The 24,163-nt window shown below is 32.6% G+C and overlaps 3 protein-coding genes across 9 annotated transcripts; 2 read left to right on the top strand and 1 right to left on the bottom strand.

The window, feature by feature from the left end:
- Nucleotides 1-638: 638 nt before the first annotated feature.
- Nucleotides 639-8,956, bottom strand: LOC110811883 (signal peptide peptidase). 5 transcript variants are annotated; one of them, XM_088215044.1, is made up of 12 exons: nucleotides 8,759-8,955; nucleotides 8,190-8,271; nucleotides 6,640-6,755; nucleotides 6,393-6,544; nucleotides 6,167-6,252; nucleotides 4,729-4,856; nucleotides 3,970-4,020; nucleotides 2,789-2,875; nucleotides 2,622-2,691; nucleotides 1,720-1,856; nucleotides 1,545-1,622; nucleotides 639-1,016 (listed from the first exon to the last, which is right to left on the bottom strand). In XM_088215044.1, the coding sequence occupies exons 2-12, from the start codon at nucleotides 8,227-8,229 to the stop codon at nucleotides 921-923; spliced, it is 1,041 nt and encodes a 346-aa protein (XP_088071170.1). In that variant the 5' UTR covers nucleotides 8,230-8,271; nucleotides 8,759-8,955; the 3' UTR covers nucleotides 639-920. The 5 variants fall into 5 exon arrangements, with proteins under 5 accessions (XP_088071170.1, XP_088071168.1, XP_088071167.1 ...); XM_088215042.1 differs by having other exon boundaries at nucleotides 8,190-8,352; nucleotides 8,759-8,954; XM_088215041.1 differs by having other exon boundaries at nucleotides 8,190-8,352; nucleotides 8,790-8,954.
- A 1,172-nt stretch (nucleotides 8,957-10,128) lies between these two features.
- On the top strand, nucleotides 10,129-16,469 carry LOC110811847 (Tetratricopeptide repeat (TPR)-like superfamily protein). Of its 3 annotated transcripts, none has more exons than XM_088215039.1 (6): nucleotides 10,129-13,122; nucleotides 13,230-13,359; nucleotides 13,453-13,540; nucleotides 14,958-15,161; nucleotides 15,249-15,339; nucleotides 16,086-16,469. In XM_088215039.1, the coding sequence occupies exon 1, from the start codon at nucleotides 10,846-10,848 to the stop codon at nucleotides 13,060-13,062; it is 2,217 nt and encodes a 738-aa protein (XP_088071165.1). In that variant the 5' UTR covers nucleotides 10,129-10,845; the 3' UTR covers nucleotides 13,063-13,122; nucleotides 13,230-13,359; nucleotides 13,453-13,540; nucleotides 14,958-15,161; nucleotides 15,249-15,339; nucleotides 16,086-16,469. The 3 variants fall into 3 exon arrangements, with proteins under 3 accessions (XP_088071165.1, XP_088071166.1, XP_088071164.1); XM_088215040.1 differs by having other exon boundaries at nucleotides 13,227-13,359; XM_088215038.1 differs by having other exon boundaries at nucleotides 10,129-13,359.
- Nucleotides 16,470-22,880: 6,411 nt separating this feature from the next.
- On the top strand, nucleotides 22,881-24,163 carry LOC110822113 (DUF4228 domain protein). The gene has a single exon (XM_022052125.2). The coding sequence runs from the start codon at nucleotides 23,116-23,118 to the stop codon at nucleotides 23,749-23,751; it is 636 nt and encodes a 211-aa protein (XP_021907817.1). The 5' UTR covers nucleotides 22,881-23,115; the 3' UTR covers nucleotides 23,752-24,163.

The raw sequence follows: 24,163 nt of genomic DNA, 5'->3' as shown, positions 1-24,163 counted from the left end.
AAAATTTAATAAACAAATTAAAAAAATAAATGGGTAGGAAATCATTCTTGCAATTATAATTCCCACAAAGAAATTTGATTTTTATTCTAAATATCCTGTCCTTAATATTAATGTGGCAAATTAGATTAAATTTAAAATCAAATGAAGTAGTTTTTTTTATAATAAAAAATGCAACAATTTAATTTTTTTTCTATTTTAATTGTAAATAAAGTAAAAAGTGTGGGAAAGCCAAGTAGATTATTTGTTTTATTGTATTTATTTGGAGATGAACCATAGGCAGAGAATTGGTTCGGCTTGAAAAAGGAAACCCATAAATAGTACTAAACTTCAAAAACACGGCATAGTAGAGATACATCAATATGTATAAATATATATATATATATATGTACGTACGTATATAAAACTTGGGGAAGTGAATTAGCAAAATGGGTAAAAATTAAACAAAGCATTTTTTGCTTTTCCGCAAAACCCTTTTGATAAAATTTAACTTTTAAATCTTTTAGCAAATACACAAGATATCTTTTAAGCATTTGTTGGTTTGCTTCCACAGATGCCTCAGATATCGGGCTACCAAATATAATTACAAGGTTCTAAATTGAAAACAAATAAATAAATACTTCGAAATGAAAACAAGAATATGTCTAACACAATCTCATTATAAGGGGGAGGCTAAATAATATTCCTTGCTAAATTCAAAAAATCTGTTACAATGGTGCATGAGTTTGCACTTGCCTTGAGTGAGCCAATGTTGTAATCCAGAAAACCAAAAAGAGAAAAAAAAAAAAAAAAGAAAAGAAATTTCTGGCTCCACATTTAAAACAACAGTTTCTGCTTCAGCTAAATAGATTGGTGTTTGAAAAGGTAAGTTTAACAAATAGATTCAGTATGCCAGCCTATTCTTTTTCTGACTTTGTTTTCAATCACTCTGTTTTCTTGTCTGATGTTTTCTCGTCTGATGTTTTCTCGCTACCATCTTGAGATGAAATTGAAGTCTTGGACTCATCAAACTCCATTAACTGCAGACAGTGTTAATAGAGAAACCATATTAGTAAACCAAGTAATGGATATATGATAGAGAATCTGCCAAGGTTTCATCATATTGCACTACACCAGAGTCTCCAACATAAGACTGAGAAAGGCATCCAATAGTAAGTCATTAGTAATGGAGGGTTTAGGCCATATCTAACGGAGGACAAACCTTCAGGACAAAGGAGAATTACGGGTTTGAACCTGCCTAATTTGGCTCTTTCAAGAACACATGGATTAAGTTGAACACTACACACGAGTCCAATATATGTGCTGTTTGGCAATGATACCAAAGCCATTTGCCCATTTTTTCGCTCGCTTTTGGCTAACTCAGGGAGTCAAAAACAATCTCATAAACATACATGCTCTGGCATCCCATTATGAGGGCCAAACACTGGAAGTAGCATATATCACATTAACTATATGTATAATGGAGTGCAGGTCATGTTTGTCCTTCCAAAAAGAGTGAGAATCATGCAAAAGCATAAGCAAATATTCCATAAGGTTATTAAACCAACCGGTTTAACGTCTCCATTCAATAGGCAATGAGCGGCCAAAAAGCCTATAACAGCCGGTACAATATACAAAAGTGCAGGCTGAAAAGGAGACAGCACAAATAATTAGATTAACTAGTACAATATGACTACTAAGGAAAAAAGTCTGAAGCAAAATCCTTAAAATACTTAGACTAACCTGTGCAGCTTGGAACCAATTCATAACAACAATAGTAAGGACAACGCCGAATGCATAGCCAAAAAATGCACTCTTAAAATACTGGCTGTCTTTGCCTCTGGAAACATCAAACCGTAATGCCAATGCCACAAAAATACCTGGAAACAGAAAAGAAGCAACAACCAATCTTAGAAACAAGGAATGGATATACTTTTAACTTTTCTTTTGCACGCATATTAATATCTCGTGAACTAGTCAGGCATGACTACCACTTACAAGTTTTTTTTTCCTGAACGCAAACCACTTGCAGGTTTTAACCAAATAAATTCGCTACCAACAAGTGGACCCAGAAAATTTTGATATAAATGACTGAAAGATTCATATGCAGTCCTTAAAAAAGGTTTCGTATTTGCTGCCAAAGAATATTAGCTCAAAATAATATGATACTATTTGGAAAATAGTTTTCATGATATCCATAATATCAGCAGATGTTCTTTTGGTAAATACATCAAAGATAATAGTTTTCATGATACAAACCCGGTGTCACAATATCTTTTCCAAACCATAAGGGATCTTACCATAATCACTTAAGCTGTAGCCAAACTGATAATGATTGCAAAGTAAGATTTATAACCTAATCCTTACGAGATTAAAAGAACATGCATTACTGCTGATCAATAAGCTCATTTGAATAACTCAAGAAAAAAAAACAATAAACTATGATACCCCACATTGCACCAGTGTTTCCTGTTATTTTGCTTGGCAATATTTCATTATATTAAAGAATAATAGAAATAGTAATGGAAAGGACCTATTAAAACACAAAGCATAATCTTTCAATAAATCAAAATAATTGCAGTCTACTCCAGCAAAACCCAGGAAAACCAAAAAAAAAAAAAGCAGATGCTTGATTAACAGCATACCAGGGATTACAATGTCCCCAAGTCCAAGCATAGAAAATGGGCGTGCAGAATCTGCTGTTGGGAACAACAGCTGCAACAAAATATACAATGATTCCACTTAGAATAATAAACTGTTCAGGTTTTTTAATTTTACCATATGAATATTTCAATCAAGCTGGAGCGCTTACCTTTATAGGAGCATCAAAAGACTTTGCAACACTAACCATCACAGGAGTGAAGAAAACCCAGAAAATGTCGTATACAAATAAACCAGCCTGCGTTATGCAAAAGAAGAAAATGTTGCTACACAGAGGACATAACTAAAATAACACAAATCTCAAAGAATTGTCAATCTGTTAAGAGCCCTGATGCCAGAAAATTACTCGCCAAATTGAAAACAAAATGACTAAAAGGTAATAGCTTAAGAACCATATTTACATTAAACCAAGCTACATTAAACCAAGCCACTTTTAGTAGCAGTTAGTTTGTTTGTCTACAAAACACAGTGATCTTCAGAAAACTCATGTTAAAAGAAATGCACCCCCCAACACTTAGACCAGTGTGAATCAATTATCTGAAAGGAATGACTATTCTGGAACTCCGAAAAAATTGTAATAAACTTTAGACAATTAGTAGAGGCCCAAGATACATTAACAAATGGAGAGAGAGAAACCATGACAGATTTCATATCTCGATCAAATATGTTCTTGGTATATTGAGAAGCACAGAACCTGATCTTAAGGCCATAATCCTTTAAGCATAAGACCTCTAGGGCCCAGTTAGAAAAGTAGCAACCCAGATTCATTGCACACTGGAGATATGGAGATATGAGTCCTATTGTGATGCAGCAATCAGATCGATTGGGGCTGCAATTCTGATGGTTTGACGCTTCCAAGAAAGCTTGGGTTGATTGGTACAAGGTTCTGACCCTTTACATGCGCAAAATGAGGCGATGTTTTGGGTTAAAAAATGGCCGTCTTTCAGTAGTATTAAGCATTTCATGGTGAAGAGTGATTCTCAATTGACAATACATCCCCTTTGTCATTAGGCTGTAATTCAACTGTGACATTGAAAAGATTGTAGAAAAATGCAAGATTCTCTCCTCTTTTGGCTCTCATAAATTTTAGTGAGTCAAAAGAGCAAGTAAAACAGAATCCCTATTTTCATTCTGAACGGGCTTCCAGGACTCATTTTTCTCGTCTCATCACTGAAGGAAACTTCTCATTTATTGTATCTCATTATATTGCTACATAATAAATCTACTTTTGTACATTTAAAAAAAATGCATAGAAATACCTAAATTCTCCTACGAGTAACAAAAAGAAAAAAAAAATGCCTTCAGATCAATAACCATATGCCCACAACTTACCAAAAGAATGGCACCAGTCTTAAAAGATCCAAGAGACAGCATCTCAATTCCCTGCCAGTGACAAAAAATATGTGCTCTATTCAATAAGGAGAAAGATCTTTTTTTTAATTAAATCAACAGGGAGAAAATAACCACACCTTACATCTCAGAAGACAATAATTCACACACATATAGGAACAACAAAGGCAATATGCATTATCAATAGAAATAAAGATGATATTTTTTCCAGAATCAAGAACCAAAAAAGGAGCTAGCACCATTCAGAAACAAATAAAAGGATAACAAAAATGAGAGCAACCAACTACGCACAAGAGAGAAAGAGGGGGAGAAGACAATGGAGAACATAAAACTTTGAATTACTTTGTGGTTAAACTTTCACTTGATTGATGCTAAAGATTGATGAAAATACAAGATGGAGAAGAAAATTGTAGCATCGAGTTAATGCATTTCCAGAAGTTACAGGTAATCCAAATATCATATAAAGAACAAAATAGCACATTTTAAAAAATGCCTGCAGACTCGTTGCTTAAAATGACAAATGGATATCTGATAAGCATTGTTTGGATGAAATGAATTATTTCCCATGCACTAGCAATTAACAAGTAGAATACCTCACCTAAATAATTCAGAATGCCGGACAAAAATGGGTAGGGGAAATTTTGGCATATTCTTCTTTTATGGAACAACAAATTGCAGTGTACAGTTTTATTTGGCTAAGACAAAAAAGAAAACGTATTTTTTAAAATAGGGCTAACAAACCTGAATGCAGAATGCAAGGCCCAAAATGTTATTAGCCAACCAATGCTTTTTCCATGCATACCATGCACAGAAAAAGGTTCCAGGGATTGCTGCAATGACCTGCGACCTTGTGAACTCTATCTCCAAAGCTGTGTAAGAAAGGTGTAAGGAAAAACATCATTCTGCATAATAAAAGCCAGATAATGTCAACTAGATCAAATGAAAGTCCTAAGATTCAGTAAGTAGCATATATCAGATGACAAAAGCCACTTAAGATTCAATATTTGGTGTCTCACTAAAAGATCAGCTCAAAAAGGAAGTTCATATTAGTTTTAGCAGCAGAAACTTATTTGATTTTCAAGGTTGAGACGTATTCCTATGGTGAACAAATTTTTTCATCGAAACACAAATTTTCCAGAACCCATCATGACAGATATCAATGCCATTGTTCTTTCACAAATATCCAAGTGTATAAACAGCAGATAGTTTTACTTTACCCCGTCTTGAATCTTGAAAAGCCTGCAGTCCCAATAATAAAAATAATGGAAGTGGAGAAGTTGGGAAGGGAGAAAGAAAAATCAGGATTGGGAAAAAATTCAGGCAAGCTAACTATGTGAATATTTTGAGCTAAATTTAATTGAATAGTATAAGGCTTCATTTCAACTTGACTAAAATTCCTGTGATGTTTGTAATTGAATGATATGAAAATTTATAAGGTTATAATCCCGCTCGTCTACGCTTTGTAAGATATCATGTGTACGTGTGTATGTGTTAACACATGTACATATATGTACGTAAAAATATTTATAAAAACTAACATATAAATATGCATCAATATGATTAAATTTGTTCGCAAGCTCTCAAACTAAATACTTATGTATTAGTTGTCAGCTAATTAGATTGAACAAGTCTAAATACAACCTTGAATCCAGTTCTAATCTCTGTCAAATCAAGATCCAACTGAGCCTTGAAAAAACCAAACCGATGAACTTGGTTAAATGCCAATCCTAGGAAATAAGGAAAGTAATTTCTTTTTTGCATGAAGAAAGAATTTTCACATGTTCACCAAGAAAAACTCAAAGAACATAAATGGGAATGGCAATAAAAGCTCTTACGATAACAATCAAATGCAAAGAGCTTGCATATACAAGGTAAAACTCCCAAGACAAAAGAATGTTTTTTTTGTCTTCCAATCCAAAATGAGTGATGATTATGTTATTAGAAGTAGTAAAACACTTATTTCAAAAACAAAAAAAATTAGTAGTAAAACACAACATAGACAAAGAACTGATAGAGATTGCACTTAGGAAACATCTGCATCAAATCATCAACTAAAACAAGAATTGTGCAACTGGTCATGCCATCAACTATGGACTCCACAGATACAAACCCAAAAAATAAAAGATAGATGGGATTCAAAAGGGAAAAGACGTGGAAGATGTTAGAGAAAACCACATACAACGGAAGTATGGAAAACGCCAAACAATAGCATCATCATTCCAATGTTTCGGCAAGAATCGTTTGATAGCAGGTAACAAGGTTGCCCTGCAAAGATGGGTAGAATACATGAGACAGTGATACCAACATACTGATATTACTTCAGTTGTAGTCACACAAGTATATCTCATCTAATAATAAATCCACATGGAAGGAACTTTAAGAAAGCTATATTCCAAGAAACATACGAAAGGGCTACGATTCCCAGAACAAAGAAATAGCAGGTTAACACAGCATTAACCAAATCTTTGGATAGGAACTTGAACAGTAAGAAAAGTGATAACAACATTGCGCTTCCAACAAACGGAAAGCGCATAGCATGTTCATTAGACATTGTTTCCTGCACAGTGCAAACAAGTATGTTTTAGTCAAATTTATTTTTGGATTGAGAAACAAAACAAGAAGGTGCTACACATGAAGGGTTTGGGTACTTACTGAAGGGGGAGTTGGCTTCACAGAACGATAACAACCCACATAAACTGTTAGGCATGCAGTCAAAATAACATTTAAGTTTGGATCTACCTTGACGACAAGCGGCGCCAACGATAAACCTGCAACCAAAATTGCATTCACATGGCTAAAGATGACTAAGGCCCTCAAACCCGTGCACAGACAAGAAGTGATGCAATATCAGTATGTTATGCATTAATTGAGTAATTGTTACAAGATCACTACTATGTCAAAAATCATGCATGCTTTAAATGGTTTCATGGTTTCTTGGTTTCAAGTTGCTTCAGAGCTAATCATCATACCGAAGTCAGAATGTTCCAATATTTGCTATTCAACCAAAAAAAAAAAAGGAAAATAACTAATTTTTTTTTTGGTTTACATCCAATCACCCCTACAAAGTGTATAAAAAGAGGGGTAACACAAACATAGAAAATGCAGAAAACTAAGGGAATAATATGAAAGTAAAACACAAGTTAACAAGTTTAACAGAGTAGAGCGAGATTTCTACTTTCTAGAAGATTTTGACATACCTAGAACTGATATTTCACATTTCCTATCAGCATAAACAGAGGGGAAAAAACCGAAAACATACCGAGAAAAAAGTGGAACATTAACATATCAGAAGAGAATTTACTAGATCAATCTCATTCCCATGCCCATTTATGGCAAATTTATGTCTCTTTTACTAAATCTGATCATGAAAAAAATTCAGAGTTAATTTCTTCACAAATTAACTAACTAGACTTAAACACAAGTTAATATATCAGAAGAGAATTTACTATATCAATCTCATTCCCATGCCCATTTATGGCAAATTTTATGTCTCTTTTACTAAATTTGATCATGAAAAAAATTCAGAGTTAATTTCTCCACAGATTAACTAGCTAGACTTAAAAATTAACACAAGTTAAGTCTATTATAAGAGATATGGGATAATCTCATTCATGCCTTACTAAAACAAGCAACTGAAATACCCCCACATCATATTGTTAACACTGCCGCTGTAAGTACACTTCCATCAGAACGAACCTCGAATAACTTTTGAGGCATTCAGTACATTATAAAACCTTAATGAATGCTCAAGAAGGAAAATGTAAAGCCAGTTCCTGCAGTCTGAAAGATACTATTGGATCACTCTTCTGCACAAATGAAAACATAAGAAACTTATGCACTTGTGCTTACTCAGCAGTAGAACTTTATGGAGGCACCCAATGAAATCATCAACATAACACATGGGCTGCATTTGAAATCTCACCCTTAGCCAATATGAAATATAAGGTTTTGTTCTAAACCTTGCCTTATCAGAGGGAGAGTTAGAAAACGGTTTCACACTTTCATCATTCGTGAGGAGAAACAAGTAATGGATAATCATGCAGGAAACATATTCAAGAAACTCATGGATGGAGATGATCACATTCATTCAATATGCATTAAGCTTTGAGGAATTGAAAGGAAAGTAATACATTTGAATGTGCGTGTGGGGCAGCACAAAGGTAAGCCAAGTATCTAGATATTCTTAGATAAGGAAACCAAACCTGCTAAGGCAAAATTTGCGATCCTCTCACAGTTCTTCATTATTATATATTCCAGACAAACACTCCGCAGCAATTGCAGTGCCTGAGTAGCGGCCAAGTTGAAGTGAGATCCCCAATGGTAAATCAAATATACTTCAAAATGGCCTAGTTTGCAATCAGAAACCTATTATAAAGCAAATCCAAACATCTTCAGTAACCACACCGAAATTCAAAATGAAAAAGAGAAAATAACGTAACCGAAGTTTCATTTCTTTAAACTCCAAATTAAACTGAAAGACAAATAATTATAGCAGCACACGACTTAATTCCAAAACAAATTAACCATCAGCACACTATCGTTAGGAGACCCACTCAAAGTGCTCTTGATTTCGGTTTAATTTCTTCAAATAATAGCGAAGCAACAAATTCCAACTTCAAGTTCGTTTTATTTCACTCAATTTTCTTCCCTACCAAACACGATTAGGGTTTCCAAAATCCAACATAAATAACGAACAGATCAAAAATTAACCCGTCCACACAACAAACGCAAACCTATACATACACGTGTACATTACCAAACATATGAATACCTAAACGTACACGCCCAGAGAGAGGCGGTACCTTAACGAAGAGAGAGAGAGCAGAGGATTGTTCTCTCTTTCTCTCTCTAAAAAGCGCTAGACATACGGATCCGGGAGCCCCAAGAAGACGAGAAATAGAGAGAGAAGTATTAGATATTTTTTCTTGAGAAATAAAATTCAAGATTTTGATATTTCAGAAATAGATAGGGTTTTTGCCAAGCAGGTCAAGGTGGGGGTAGAATTAAATTTTCAGATTTTTGACCGCTCTCCGCATCACGCACCTGTCACCTATCTTTCTGTCACCGCCAATAATAAAGCAAATACATTTTAGAATGAGTTGCGTGGCAAAATCTTACTGGTTTGTCATTTAAATTTTATGCTACAACACTAGTCGTGCATGCACATTTCAATCAATTAATTTTGGTAAGTGTATCCGGGAAAATGAACAGCATCAGATCCCATGGAAGGTCGCATATTTAGCTCTTAGTAAGTAAGCCACGTATAGCGAGGTATTTAAACCAATTAGATTATGACATGTCAGCATCTAAAAATATCTGTCTCCTCTTACTCAAATGAATTGAAAATATAACGCATCATGCAAAATGTTACAAGACAACACCTCTTAATTCATCCGCTACATATGAAATGAATATTACCATTAAAGTTAAAATACATTATTAAACTCGTTATTATTTTAAAATATTTAAATATCAATCCGGAAATTTTTTAAATTGATAATATATTTCTAAAATTCTACGATGTTATGGAGTATTTGTATAATCTTATGTGGCTGTTGATGTGGTTATGTAAATTTTTTTAATAGACATTAATACAATATTATGTAACTATTACGAGATATATAATATATAAAATATAATTTTTTTATAAATAATATTTAAATTATATAAAGTAATATATATATATAATATCAATATTTATATTTTATAAATAAAAATAAAAATTATTTAATCATATTAATAACATTGTAATATTAATATAAATAATATTTAATTTTACTTATTAATATAGATTAATTTCAATAGATTTGAAAACGAAAATCAATTATTATTATTTAATGATCATATTCTTTAATAATATTTAAAATAATTTATTTAATTAATAATATATTAATTCAAATTATATATTTATTAATTTTTATAAAAAATTAATTTTATAGTAATTAATATATATCGTATATCATATTTTAATCTATTTACATTATAATTGATACTATTTTAATTTATAATAATTAATACTCAATAAACATAATTTTTTTAAAATTTTTTTATATAATATATTTCTGAAATAAAAGAATAGAAAAATAAATATATTTATTTTATATTTATTTTAAATTTCAACCAACCAAACACAATTTTAGTTTTTGTCAAAATTTTCAAACATGTTTATTAGCAGCATGTAATAAGTTTTCCCGGCTCCAGCGTCCCTCCGCCCCGCCCCGTCCCGTCCCGTCGATCCCTCCCTCGTCTCTACTCTCAGTCTTATTTCTCCCACAACCTCCAACTGGTATACTCTCCGTCAGGAGAAAAGTGCCGCCGCCACCGGCGAGCAGCAACAGCTCGTTATCTTCCATCTCTTTCGCGCCTGTCGTCTGATTTGCTTCTCCTCTCGGTTTTCAACAAAGCAGACGGCAACCAAGCAGCCACTGAGGCTGAACTCGATCAGGGCTCGGAAGCAGCCTTTCTCCGTTTATTTTTTGCGGGCTTCCTCCGTGTATTTCTTTCACGGTCACAGTCCAGTCGGCTTTCACGAGTCATACATAGTTAGGTTTTTGTTCTAAAAGTTCAGCCGTAGGCTTTGAGCAATAGAACTTTGTTTTTATCAGTCAATGATAATCAGGACGATTTTAAAATTTATTTTTTGAATTGTTTGCTGAAATTAGAGCATATTGAGAAAACTGAATTTTGTTTTCTAATGTTACGGTCGTCGCCACCCGAAACTTAGAAGAAGAAGGAGATACAAATTTGAACCAGCCACGAACTATTTGCACCGAAAATTCATTGAGAATCGTGGCTCCTACTAGTAACCGGAGCAATCGCTGTTCGTAAAAGCCTCTGCGCTGCGGCTGTATATTCGGGATGACGATTCAACGGCTAGTGCCTCAAAAGCAAACTCTCAGAATCTTCACCGCGCGCATAACGCCGATTTCTCTCGTTCCTCTCGCACTTACCCCTAACCATTTCCTCACTGCTGTGAAAACTATAGCAACTTCTTCATATCAGATCGAGGAAGAGGTGCTATCGCCAACTCCAGCATCGGATACTTTCTTCGTAGAGAAGATTGTATTGAGTTTAAAGCAAGGTAAACCGACTTCTTTGCAAAAATATCAGTTTCTCTTAAACTCAACGACTGTAGTTGAGGTTCTTTATCGATGTCGTGATAATTTGCATTTGGGCCAGAGATTTATTGACTATATTATGTTAAATTGTTCAAATTTTAAGCATTCATTGATGTCTTTGAGTGCAATGATTCACATTTTGGTGAGGAGTAGGAGATTATCTGATGCACAAGCTTTGATGCTTAGGATGATCAGGAAGAGAGGCGTCTCACGGGCCGGGATTGTTGAATCCTTGCTTTTGACTTATACTAGTTGTAATTCGAATATTTTGGTTTTTGATTTGTTGGTTAGGACGTATGTGCAAGCTAGGAAGTTAAGAGAAGGATGTGAGGTGTTTCAGGTGTTAAGAAGTAAAGGATGTTGTCTTTCAATCAATTCTTGCAACAGTCTTCTTGGTGGGTTGGTGAAGATTGGATGGGTGGATTTGGCCTGGAAAGTCTATGAGGAGGTTGTAAAAAGTGGGATTGAGGTGAATGTTTATACTCTAAATATTATGGTTAATGCATTGTGTAAAGATGGCAAAGTTGGTGTTGTTAGCTTGTTTTTATCAGAGATGAAAGACAAGGGTGTTTATGCAGATATGGTAACATATAATACCTTAATAAATGCATATTGTCGTGAAGGGTTAATGCAAAAAGCTTTTGAGGTAATGAATTCAATGTCAGGTAAGGGGTTGAAACCGGGAATCTTTACTTATAACGCGATTATAAATGGCTTGTGTAAGAAGGGAGAATACGAGACGGCTAAGAAAGTTTTGGAGGAGATGTTGAGGATTGGGTTGATTCCTGATACTACTACTTATAACACGCTGCTTGTTGAGGTTTGCAGAAATGATAACTTTTTGGAGGCCAAGCGGATTTTCAATGAGATGTCATGTCATAGAGTCCTTCCTGATTTAATTAGCTTTAGTGCAATAATAGGGGCATTCTCCAGGAATGGGCTTCTGGATCAGGCATTAGAATATTTTAGAAGTATGAAGAATATTGGCTTGTATCCAGACACTGTTGTTTATACTATTCTCATTGATGGATATTGCAGACATCGCATGATGTTGGAGGCGTTGAAGATCCGAGATGAAATGCTAGAGCAGGGTCTTGTTATGGATGTGGTTACATACAATGCTATTTTGAATGGGTTATGTAAACAGAAGATGTTCCATGAGGTGGATAATCTATTCAAGGAGATGGTTGAAAGGGGCGTGTTGCCTGATTTTTACACTTTCACAACAATCATTAACGCCCATTGTAAGGATGGGAAGATCAACAAAGCACTAAACTTACTTGAGACAATGACTCAAAGGGGTATTAAGCCGGATGTTGTGACATACAACACATTAATTGATGGGTTTTGCAAAGTACATGAAATGGAGAAAGCTAATGAGTTATGGAACGGTATGATATCTAGAATGATTTTTCCAAATCACATTTCATATGGCATTCTAATAAATGGATGTTGCAGTATGGGACATGTTTCTGAGGGATTGAGGTTGTGGGATGAGATGGTAGAAAAAAATATTAAGCCCAATCTTGTAACTTGTAATACCATTATAAAGGGTTATTGTCGGTCAGGTGATGCATCAAAGGCAGATGATTTTTTTAGCAAGATGACTTCAAAAGGAATTGTTCCCGATAGCTTCACTTATAATACTCTCATTAATGGTTTTGTTAGAGAAGAAAATATGGATAAAGCTTTTGTTTTAGTTAACAAGATGGAGAATCAGGGGCTCTTGGCTGACATTATTACATACAATGTAATTGTTGATGGGTTCTGTAAACAAGGTAGAATGCATGAAGCTGAGTTAATGTTAAGGAAGATGATTGAGAAAGGTGTACATCCTGATAGGGCTACATACACATCATTGATAAATGGACATGTCACTTTGGACAACTTAAAGGAGGCATTTCGTTTCCATGATGAAATGCTACAGATGGGGTTTATTCCAGATGATAAATTCTGATGTCTTGTTTTCTTGGCAAATTGGATTCCTTTTGCTGCATATCCTCACTATATGTTTAAGGTTGTATATTGACTCTGCAAATTCTTAATTTTAACTTTATGATTTCATATTCGATAAGCTGTGTAATTAAACTATTTTGATATTGGGAGCATATTTCCTCCTAGAAGCACATGGAGATGAGTAAAGCAGAGATATTATCTATTATTTTAAGGCCTGATGAATGATGATGAGGCGAGAAGCATCCGGGGATAATGAAGCAGAGACTTAAATTTTTTATATTGGGGCCTGAAAATGAAGGTGAATTTGTTCGTATGCTAAATAAGTTCTTATGATTTTTTTGATACTCCTCTTTGAACTAGTGAAGTATGAAACTTGTTATTTTGCATTCAGGTATTTTCCTATCTGGTATGGTGAACCATTGAGGTTCTTACTCATGCTCAGTTCAAGCAGAAATTAAAGATTACAGGAGAACCCATAGGTAAGATTTTGATGCACGATGCCAGTTCTTCTACTGATATGGGGTTTTTATATTTAAAAGATCTACTCCCATTTTATTCATTTTGATCCATAATGCAGTTAATGCCATGGTTTTAAATTGATAAATTTATAGGCTCCTCCTATAGATTAATTGTTTGAATTTAATTGCAAGTATTTGGCAATTGGCAGTATGGCTTCTTCTGCTAAATGCTGCTTGGTGGATCTTGACAGATCTTTTTTCTCTCTTTTTATGTGTCCATATTATATACTTAATTTTCATTCTTGTTCAGGAGCTTTGTTTTAGCCTTGTAAAATGTTCATAAAAAATACTCAGTTAGTTTCACCTGTTTCTCGTTGTCCTGCTTCACTGAGTACATGATTATAATTCTGGGGAAGTAAAAGTTCTGGTGTGGATTTGATTGGACTGATAATTTTTTTGTTAGAAAATATGACTATTATTACTTTAGTAGGAAGCTCATTGTTCCCATTCTGCTGTCTATCTTTCCTTTTGTTGTTTGTTTAAGACTCTGCTCTTTCTTTTGGGAGGATGATTTTACGGCAGTCGCCAGACATTTGATTAACTTGTAACTCCTTTTGTGCGCAAGTACCTCCTCCTTGCAACCTTCCATGTAACATACAAATGTTTCTTCTACGTCTTTCTGTATGTGTTCTGATTCTGGTTATTAGGGATACCCAGAGTTTTATGAGACATTATAAAACTTCTTCGTGCAGAAGCAGTTGATAATACTTTATTTTAATTCAAATTATCTATTTTTCAGATGTATATTAATTGAGGAAGGATACTTTTCTTGTATGTAATTTGTAAGCTTCTCTTAGTAAGCTGAATCATTGGTTCTCTTCTTTCATACTGAAATTTGAGAAGAAGAATTCTCTCTCTCCCTCTCTTCTCTCTCTCATATGTATATAGTCTGTGTGCCTAATTATGATGGAAAATGAGGTTAGACCTGATTCACGAATTTCAAGAATTGTGGCCGTGGGTAAATTCTTGGCCACCCTTTGCATTTTCCCGTTCTATATATTTGAGTTTTGTTATGTGCCTGATGGTGAAAATGGAAATGATGATGAACCTGATGCATATTTGTGGGAGTTAGGATCCAGGCTGAGTTCATGGCTTCTTTTCGTCAGATGATTATCATATCTGGTAACCTTTTCATGCTTTGAGAAATATGTTAACATCATGGTGAGGTGATTATAGATAATAAAACATGCTTTGAAACTATACACTCAGTAACTTTGCACCTACATCCTATGTAAGGGTTTTGCTTGGACAGAGTTAAAGTTGGTTTTCAACTGATTTTCTTCCTCAAACAGGTTATGTAATTTGCTTCCGTATTTGAGTACTCCGGTCCCTGATTCTAGTCTTCCTTCTCTTGATTATTTTTTCTTTTCTTCCCAAGTGGAAGGTAAGCCGAAAAGAATGGCCCACGTGCCTGTCGATAACCAAAGATCTCTGGAGTCTTGCAGTCTGTTAAGCATAGATGCTCGTGGTTGCATTGCTACCAGTGATTGCTGAATCTGACGGCTGAGTAGATAGTGAACATTGGTTTTGTTTCTGGGAACATTCCAGACCGTAGGAAAATACGAGATAGATGGAAGTGCAGGTAACTCTTTGGTTCTTTCTTTCTTTCTCTTTCTATTTTCTTTTCTCTGTTAAATGATTGCTCTTAAAGAGCATGTTCTATTGCTAGATCTGAGCCCAGGGAAGGACACTGTGGTGAACAGGCCAATTGATTATTGCACCTCCATTTCTTGGTTCTATATGTTGGCATAGGCCATAAGGTACTCAAGTACCAAATTAAGTTTTTATGGCTGAATATTGATTGCATATTTTTTATATCGCTTTAATAATAGAATTATGCATGAATTATTGAATAAAATTTTTTCAGAAAGGGAAAAACTGTAATGTGCAACGGCATAGTATTGTTTTGGTGCTCCGGGGCACATAACTATACTTTTTATTTAAAATAATAATAATCAATCAAAGCAACTATAGAAAAATAATACAAATTATGAATGTCTTTTTTAAAAAAAATATACAAATGGAGAAACATTAAAAGGAGCTCATTAGTTGCCGAGCCCAGACCATGTTACATGTCTTGAGATACAAGTGAAATTTTAAGTTCTTTGGCAGCCAATGGAGCTTGACCGTACACATTGGGTAATGATAGGGCCAACTTGCCATCTGCACGTGTATCTCCCAATCTCTTTGTGGATTTGTGCAATGTGTATCTCCCAATCTCCATGAAGTTAATCGCATATCTTGAAATTCAATGCGAGTGACTCTCAAGTTGAGATAAAAGTGTATTTACCATTTGGAATCAATTTCAGCTATGAGCATTTTAATTCTTTCTTCTCAAGCAATTCTCAGACCTTATAGAACACCTACCCTGGATATGTATTTCTATGGGTTTCATCGGACTGAAATTGGACAGGATTCTCGTGGGCCGCTGTCCCCGGTTATCTTTAATTGCATTGCTAGAATCATCTTTTACTAAACTATTTGTGTTGAATTTGAACCGTGACAGGGCTCTCCAATCAATCCACGGCTATTGACTTGCATCATCTAAATTCATCGTTGGATTGGAGGTCTTGGAACATCAAGGTGGTCGATATTATGGCGTTGCTCCATGGGACGAGTGCACTCTCAGGTTTGTTATGAATGAACTCGTTTGTTTTCTCCGATAAGCTTCCGGCCGGCCCTCTAGCTTGCAATTCTATGGCCACTCACATTGAATTAGAGATTACAGAGGCATTTGATTTTTCCTCTAGAAATAATTAACACCATGATATGAAGCACTAGGATGTATGGACACTTATTTATGAGCCAAAGCTCAAAATTATTGAAGATTTTTAAACCAAGCAAAAAAAATAAAGTAGAAATAAAAATAGAAATGAAAATATTCTTTAAATATCTTTTTTTTAAATAAAATTTTAATATTCTCTATGAATTAAAGGATGTGTGTATAGTTATTGTTTACCAATGTTTTGCATAATATTTAATTTAAATTATAATTTTTATTCCCGAGCAATTATGTTAGTATGATTTTAATAAACTATTAGCAAAAAAAAAATTAATTAGTTTTCATTATTAGAATTTTGTAACTTAATATTTAAAATATTGGTTATACATAATATTTTATTTCATTTGTCTTAAAATTCTATTAACTTCAACTGAAAACATTCTGTAACTTGAAAGCAAATAAATTTATAAATTTAATGCGAAAGTGTATAATAACGGGAATGTTTACCAATGTTTACCAATGTTTTGCATAATATTTAATTTAAATTATAATTTTTATTCCCGAGCAATTATGTTAGTATGATTTTAATAAACTATTAGCAAAAAAAAAATTAATTAGTTTTCATTATTAGAATTTTGTAACTTAATATTTAAAATATTGGTTATACATAATATTTTATTTCATTTGTCTTAAAATTCTATTAACTTCAACTGAAAACATTCTGTAACTTGAAAGCAAATAAATTTATAAATTTAATGCGAAAGTGTATAATAACGGGAATGTTTACATTCTTTATATATAAATGTAAATATTTAATAGGAGTACGGAATGTACTTTTTATAACAGTGCATAAAAAAACGAAATAAACATATGAAAATAGTAGATAAATGTTGTGAGGATATTAACCTTTACCAGTTCTTGATAGTATCTGGAGGGGGGGGGGGGGGGGCTCAATCTTTGATTTTCTTGATCTGAAATGGTTAATAGGGGCGAACTATATTAATTCAATAAAAATATCACATTATTTATCGATTCAAAAACTGAAAATTGTTAAAAAAAAATCATAAAACAATTAATACAGTTTTTAATTTAAGTAAATTTATTTATCACTATAAAAAATTCATTTATTGCATACTTATTGTTATGAAATTTTTAAAATCACACTACAGAATTAACGCATTATATTAAAAAAAAAATTACCCAAAAAAATAGTTTAATAGTTTGTGATGAAAATAACACTTCTAGGTGGTTACAATGAAATTATATTTAAATATAGTAACGATAAATCTATGCAGCCAAACTTTGAAAATGTAGTAGTTGAAAGCTGACACAATTTATATTTGGGCTGTTCAACTAATTGCCACAACGTTCTAAATATCCCGACCTAATGGTTCTAACATTCTAGGCTATTTGAAAACCAACCTGGTTGAATTATTTAAGCAAAACCAAGGGGACAGAAATCTTATTAAATCAATCAAGGGGATATTATTTCGGCTCAAATCATATAATTTTTTTATAAAAAAAAGAAAAATAATTTACTGGGAATATAAGACGGCGGGATAAGATTTACATTATTTTCCTACTCCTGCAACTTGTTTCCCGTGACCAATTCTAATGGTCCTTTGTTTCAATTTTATGATATGTGACCAATTGATATTATACTATATGTTTATTTATTATGTCTTGATGTTAATATATGTAAAAAGGTATGGATAAGGATTGTTTTTGTCGACACTGATGATGCCGAAAGAAGATTTGGACTCTGAGTTCTCACGTCATTGATTTAATCTTCCAACTTTACTTTTGTAACAAATTTATGTAAGCTTATATATATATATATATATATTTATAGATGATGATATGAATTTATTTGATAGAATATTTATTTATTAATTATTTCATGATCATACGAGATGAGATCAATTAAATGAGTCATAAAATACGATAAATTCATTTATACACGATGATAACAACAAAAAATAAATTTTTGTAATACGATAAATTAATTATATGTACATAGTATAAGCGCATGTATATTTTTTAGGTATTCACCGGTCTAATAACATAGAACCATATACATGTAAGTATATGGATAAAGAAATTCCAATATTGGAAGCCCCCACAAATGGAATATATATATATATATATATATGTATATGAAGTCGTATGGTAATGACGATTGTTGTAACACCCATATGCATATCTATTAAAAAAACTAAAAAGCACGTTTTTGTCATGCTAAATAACTATATTTTTTTTTAAATTATGTTTTGATATGTATTTCCATTAGATGCATACAGCCTATATACGCACCTCGAGTATTTTAAAAAGTCAATATTATGTTCGTTGGCATAATATAATATATACATATATATGATATAAAAAATAAACTGATGACCCTTATAATCCCCAGAAATAAAATTAGAAGCAAGAATTAAAATAATATGTCAAAACCAGGAAATGATATTTCGTACACACCAGCCCGCTGCTTTTTTTATATTTGCAAAACCAAGCACTGGGTCCTATATATATATATATATATATATGTGCGTTACAATTTTGGCTGCTCTATGTTATTCTAATCGTAATGATTAGGTTACATACATGTCCCTAGAAATATGGTCATATTATATGTATGTATAGGCGAAGAATAGGAAAGAAGAAAACATATATAATTAGGTCAAGTAAGCACAAACTACCATAATAACTTTATGTATGATCCCATTTACAAAATAATTAATAACATTTTTTAACACGTCATTTAGCAACTTTAGGGTGTTAGATTTTGTCTTTCCCCATTTCTCTCCCCCTTTAGAAAAAAAGAAATATATATATATACATATATTTATATGATGAAGAAGGAGACAAAGAAAGAAGAAGATTTGGATCTGTCTCCTCAAATTTTTTTTTTTTTTTTTTTCCAATTGGGTCTAAACAAATTTTTTATCTTTAATTAATAAACAAATATATATATATATATATTTATATGTATATAACCAATATAGTACCAAGAGGGATTGGCTGATAGAATTAATTTTTTAACAATTTATTTACTAAAAATTTACTTAAGTAGTATAATAGTGAGATCATAATCATTAAATTGAATTAAGTTTTAGTAAATTTATTATATTTATAAAATATATATTTTGTATTGATTAAATTATTTTAATCAAAATAATTATAATAAATTAAAATTTTAAATTAATTTTTTTTAAAGATATATATATATATTTATAATTATTCAAAATGGTCAATGTTCATAACTTGGTATGCGGAGACTGCATGGCCACAGCCAAATTGAAATTGAGATTATTAGTAACCACCCACTTAATTTATTTTTTCAGAGAGAGGTTAGTGCCCTAATAATTATAAGATTTGACCCACCAAAAGTTCAAAATGTAATAAATTGAGTGGCCAAAATGTGATAATATATATATATATATATGTATAATATAGTATTTGATGAATGATCATAATATTTTATTTTTTATTTTCTAATAATTAGCATATTAGAAGTAGGATTTTTCTTGGCTTTTTGGTGATAGATATATAAAATTAAGTGTAACAAACCATAACTTAAAATAAATTAAATTACAAATTAAGTGCGGAAGCAAAATAATAGCGTTAAAATTTATATTTTTTACATAATAATTAAGAATGATCATTCTAAAAGAACAACTAATAATCAAAAAAATAAATGAAAAGTAAATAAACTAAACATGCTATTCGTAACCCTCTTGTGAATAAGGATGTAGATCTTGGTTCTCTTAATCTGAAATGATTAATTAAAGAGTAAGTCACATTAATATAGTAAGAATGTCACACCATTCACCGATACAGAAATAAATGTTTGTAAAAATTATGAAAATAACTAATGAATTTTTTATTTTAAGTAAATTCATTTATCATGAATAAAATCATTTATTGTACACTTATCGTAGTGAAAATTTTAAAACTGATATATAGAGGCAATAGCACAAACAATCTCATAATCTCATGTACAATTAACCAGAACAACATCCTTTCTTTTTTATCTACCTACTGGTATCCATGGGGGATCATAAGGATGTCTCCACTACACGTGAACCTTTATTCCACATTTTCAATTAACTGGTCGTCCCTATACTCCGTTCGGCATAAGTGCCAAAAGTATCATCCTTCAATACCCCGTTCAGTATGAGGGTGAAACGAGTCGTCCTCATACCTCGTCCGGTATGAGTGTCAAAGTACCAATCTTTCATATCCCGTCCGATATGAGGCAACATTCACAGTAGGGTTCCCAATGTATTCGGTCCGTCCACCATCTTTCAGAATATTCAGTAAAGTTATCATTCATTCACTCACTTAATCAAACAATTTTTCGTTTATATTTAATTTTTGATTTCATAATTTAACTGTAAATCATGCAAAACAAGCAATACATGCATCAAGGAAACACAACTGAATTATCTTACAAATTCCAACGCATTATCATGCATTTAAAATTGTAAAATCAATCGAACAAGATAAATGGTGAATAATAATCGATTTCGACTCCATTAGTAATCTATAATTAATTATCGAGATTTTCTAAATTATATAAAATATCGCATTATTTATAATTAAACTTCAATTCCATAACAGGGAATAAGGTGAAGCATTCTTACTCGAATTAATATCCGAACACTAAACTTTTGGCTATGCCTACTGGCGGTCCCCCGAGTTCCCTAAATTCTTCTTCGGAGATTAAAACATGAATCAAGTACATAAAAATACCACAGAAAATATAAAATCGGTGTTAAAACCCTTTTCGGCCAATTTTGAAATTCCGACAACGGCACAGCCCGCGCTAGGTTTATTATTTGGTGTGAAATCAGGTATTTATATCTGTCTCCTTTTAATATAGGTCGTCCATCGTTTTTAATTTGCACCGTCCGATCGAGTTTAAATAGGAAGTAAATTTAAACTGTTCATCGTGATTTGATCTGAACCGTTCGATCGCATTTAAATAGGAAGTGAAGCTGAACCATTCATCGCGATTTGATTTGGATCGTACGATCGCGTTTAAATAGAGAACGGATTTGGACCGTCAACACACACGAGAACAAATCTGGACCGTCCGATTGCGGCCACGCGAATTGCCAGCGTGGCCTTCCGCGTGGCACTGTGGCAGCGTGCCTTACCACGCAGCGCGCTCCGATTCGTCGGAGCTGCTGACTGGGTGTACTACATGGCATATTTTTCTTAAATTGCGTTTTGACTCTAGGTTCTGATTTTTTTTTCAAAAATACATCCAGAACCCAAATTTTCACCTTTTTTTTCAAAAATTATTTTCAATTTTATTCTCTACCTATTTTTCTTTATTTTTACATTAAATAAAAATTTTAAAATTATATTTATATATTAATTTTAAATATATCAAAATTAATTATGAGTATTACATTAAGTACCAGAATGATTTAAAAGTGCTCATTATTATGCCTAACTATATTGTTGTCAATTGGTCATGGTGCATTTATTTACATATACACAAACTTGATTGTGACTGATTCATTAGTTATACCTAAAAGAGAAAATTCAAACGATATTCTATTAATACATTGATAATATACCTTTTCAAACGCAAAAAACACAATACATACACGCATATTATTAATGTCGAAGAATATTAATCAATTTTTACATATTATTATTATTATTATAGTAACTACAATTATCTATTAAATAGTTGATATTCATCTACTAATCATAATATAATATAAATAAAAATATAATAAACATTTGAATTTATGATTTCGTATAGAGCAAATAACATATTAATTTATCAATATTATTATTCAATTTTTAAATATATATTATAATTTTCATGCTAGCTAATTATATTTTGTTTAATAGTGTACATATTCTTCTTAAAATTATTTATTTTCTTTTTAAAAAATTTTTCATGGTAAGAGATACCTAAATGATAACTACTTTACATGTATAATTTGATCCATATTTGTAATCATCTTAATTTATACGTGTGTAATATTTACGTAGTTAAATATTAAATTCTATCAAATTATACTTGTAAATATATATAATTAAACTAACCGATTTTGACTTAACAGTTATTTACGTTGTTATTTAAATTTAATATTTCAGTTACGATTTTTATTTAATACTATATAAATATATATTGCATTGTGTTAAGAAAAAGAACCCTCTAAATTTATTTTACAAATTAATTCTTTTTCAATAAATAAATATTATGTATATATATTACTATATTATAATAGAAAGAGAGAGAGAGAGGGAGTACTATATATTGATTATGTGAGTTGACTAGCCAACTAGGAAATTATATAATTAAAAACATTATTACTGTCTTATATAGTGTATTCTTAAAGTGCAAAATTTTTCCATTAATATTATATTCAAATACACTGTATGAGTTCATATATATATATATGTCTAATAATATATTATGAATGTCATGTACATATATAAGTAATCAAATGCATGTACGTATATTTACAATAACATTAGCAGGCCAGTTGTAAGTTTATAATCATCACGAGTGTCATGAGCTTTTTAAAGCCGGACACACCTCTCTTCTTTTCTTTTTAAGAGAAATTCAAACCTCGCTAGCCGGCATGGCTGACCACCGACCCTTTTATCAGATTTACAAGAAAATAAATTAACGGCTAAAGACTTTTTCTCTAAGTCAATCTCTCTCCTTAATTTCTTCTATATAATCCAACCACTCTCTTTGGCTCCTTCTTTCTCTTTCAGCTCCATTAACAAACACCGAAAACCTCTGCGAATAATTCTCTCCGCAACTTCTCTACCTTCAATGGGCAATGCCGTGTCTCCTTGTTGGAAACGGACCGGCTGTTGCGGCCGCCGGTCCGTCAAGCTCGTCTTCTGGGGGGGAACCACAAGGGTAATCCATGGTAAGCACATAGCCGGGGAGATCATGTTTGAATCGCCTGATAAAATAGTTTGTCATGCGGATTCTTTCTTCATCGGCCACCCTATCCCGGCACTTTCACTCGACGATGAACTCCTTCCCGGCCAAACCTACTTCGTCCTCCCCATCGACCGCTTTGCGTGCAGCGTGTTAACGGCTTCTTCCCTCGCTGGCTTAAGCTCCTCCGGTCCTAAACCTGCCGCCCCGATCAAGTTCGGCGACAGCCCGTTTCAGTATTTAAAGGGTTCGAATGGTAGGATTTTGATAAAGGTGGCGCCTGAGTTTATAGCCAGGCTCATTAATGCCGGTGAAGAAGAAGACGAGGCAGGTGGGTCGGGTTCTAATAGTCCGAGTTTTCTTTGTAGCACGCCGGAATTGAAGAAGCATTACGAGCAACTTGTTGGGTCGAAAGAACAGGTGTGGTCGCCGAAGCTGGAGACCATTTCTGAGCATAAAATTAGGTTTTCACCTTGCAGGTTTATAGGATTGGAGTGGAAGCAGAAAGAGAAGGAAGGGTGATTTTTAATTTTTTTGGATTAAAATTAAAGTTCATCTCTTCATCTTTTCTTTTTCTTCTCTCCTTTAATTTTGATTCGATGTAGATTATAAATGTTAATGATCACTAGTGTCAATCTTGTTGGTGAAGAAAGGAAGGAATTGATGTACAAATCACATGAGATCACCAAGTAGGTAGGTTTATATATGTTAATTAGGGTTTGTCACAATTGTGTTGTACAAATTAATTGTAATCTAGAAAAGGTTTTTGATGAAATTAAGAGATTCTGCTGCTCCAATGAAAAAATTGCACCAGTACAAAATCGAAACGGAGAATATTTGTATTACAAAATATTAAAAGTAATCATTGGATAAGTCAGAGAGTCTTTCTTGAAGACTTATTCAAATTTAATATTAATAATTTTATTCATGTTAA

Source organism: Carica papaya, chromosome 3 (genome assembly GCF_054855325.1).
Source record: "Carica papaya isolate Zhongbai chromosome 3, ASM5485532v1, whole genome shotgun sequence".
NCBI lineage: Eukaryota > Viridiplantae > Streptophyta > Magnoliopsida > Brassicales > Caricaceae > Carica > Carica papaya.
The sequence above is the reverse complement of the archived record's forward strand: the minus strand, read 5'-3'. Positions and strand labels throughout refer to the sequence as shown.

Excerpts from the sequence above, each read along its gene's own strand:
- LOC110811883 (XM_088215044.1), bottom strand. The coding sequence starts at position 8,229 with ATGAAGAACTGTGAGAGGATCGCAAATTTTGCCTTAGCAG. Across the intron at positions 4,021-4,728 it reads GCCTTGCATTCTGCATTCAG|GGAATTGAGATGCTGTCTCT; the intron begins GTTTGTTAGCCC and ends TGTCACTGGCAG. Across the intron at positions 2,692-2,788 it reads CTTTTGATGCTCCTATAAAG|CTGTTGTTCCCAACAGCAGA; the intron begins GTAAGCGCTCCA and ends ATTTTGTTGCAG.
- LOC110811847 (XM_088215039.1), top strand. The coding sequence starts at position 10,846 with ATGACGATTCAACGGCTAGTGCCTCAAAAGCAAACTCTCAGAATCTTC.
- LOC110822113 (XM_022052125.2), top strand. The coding sequence starts at position 23,116 with ATGGGCAATGCCGTGTCTCCTTGTTGGAAACGGACCGGCTGTTGCGGC.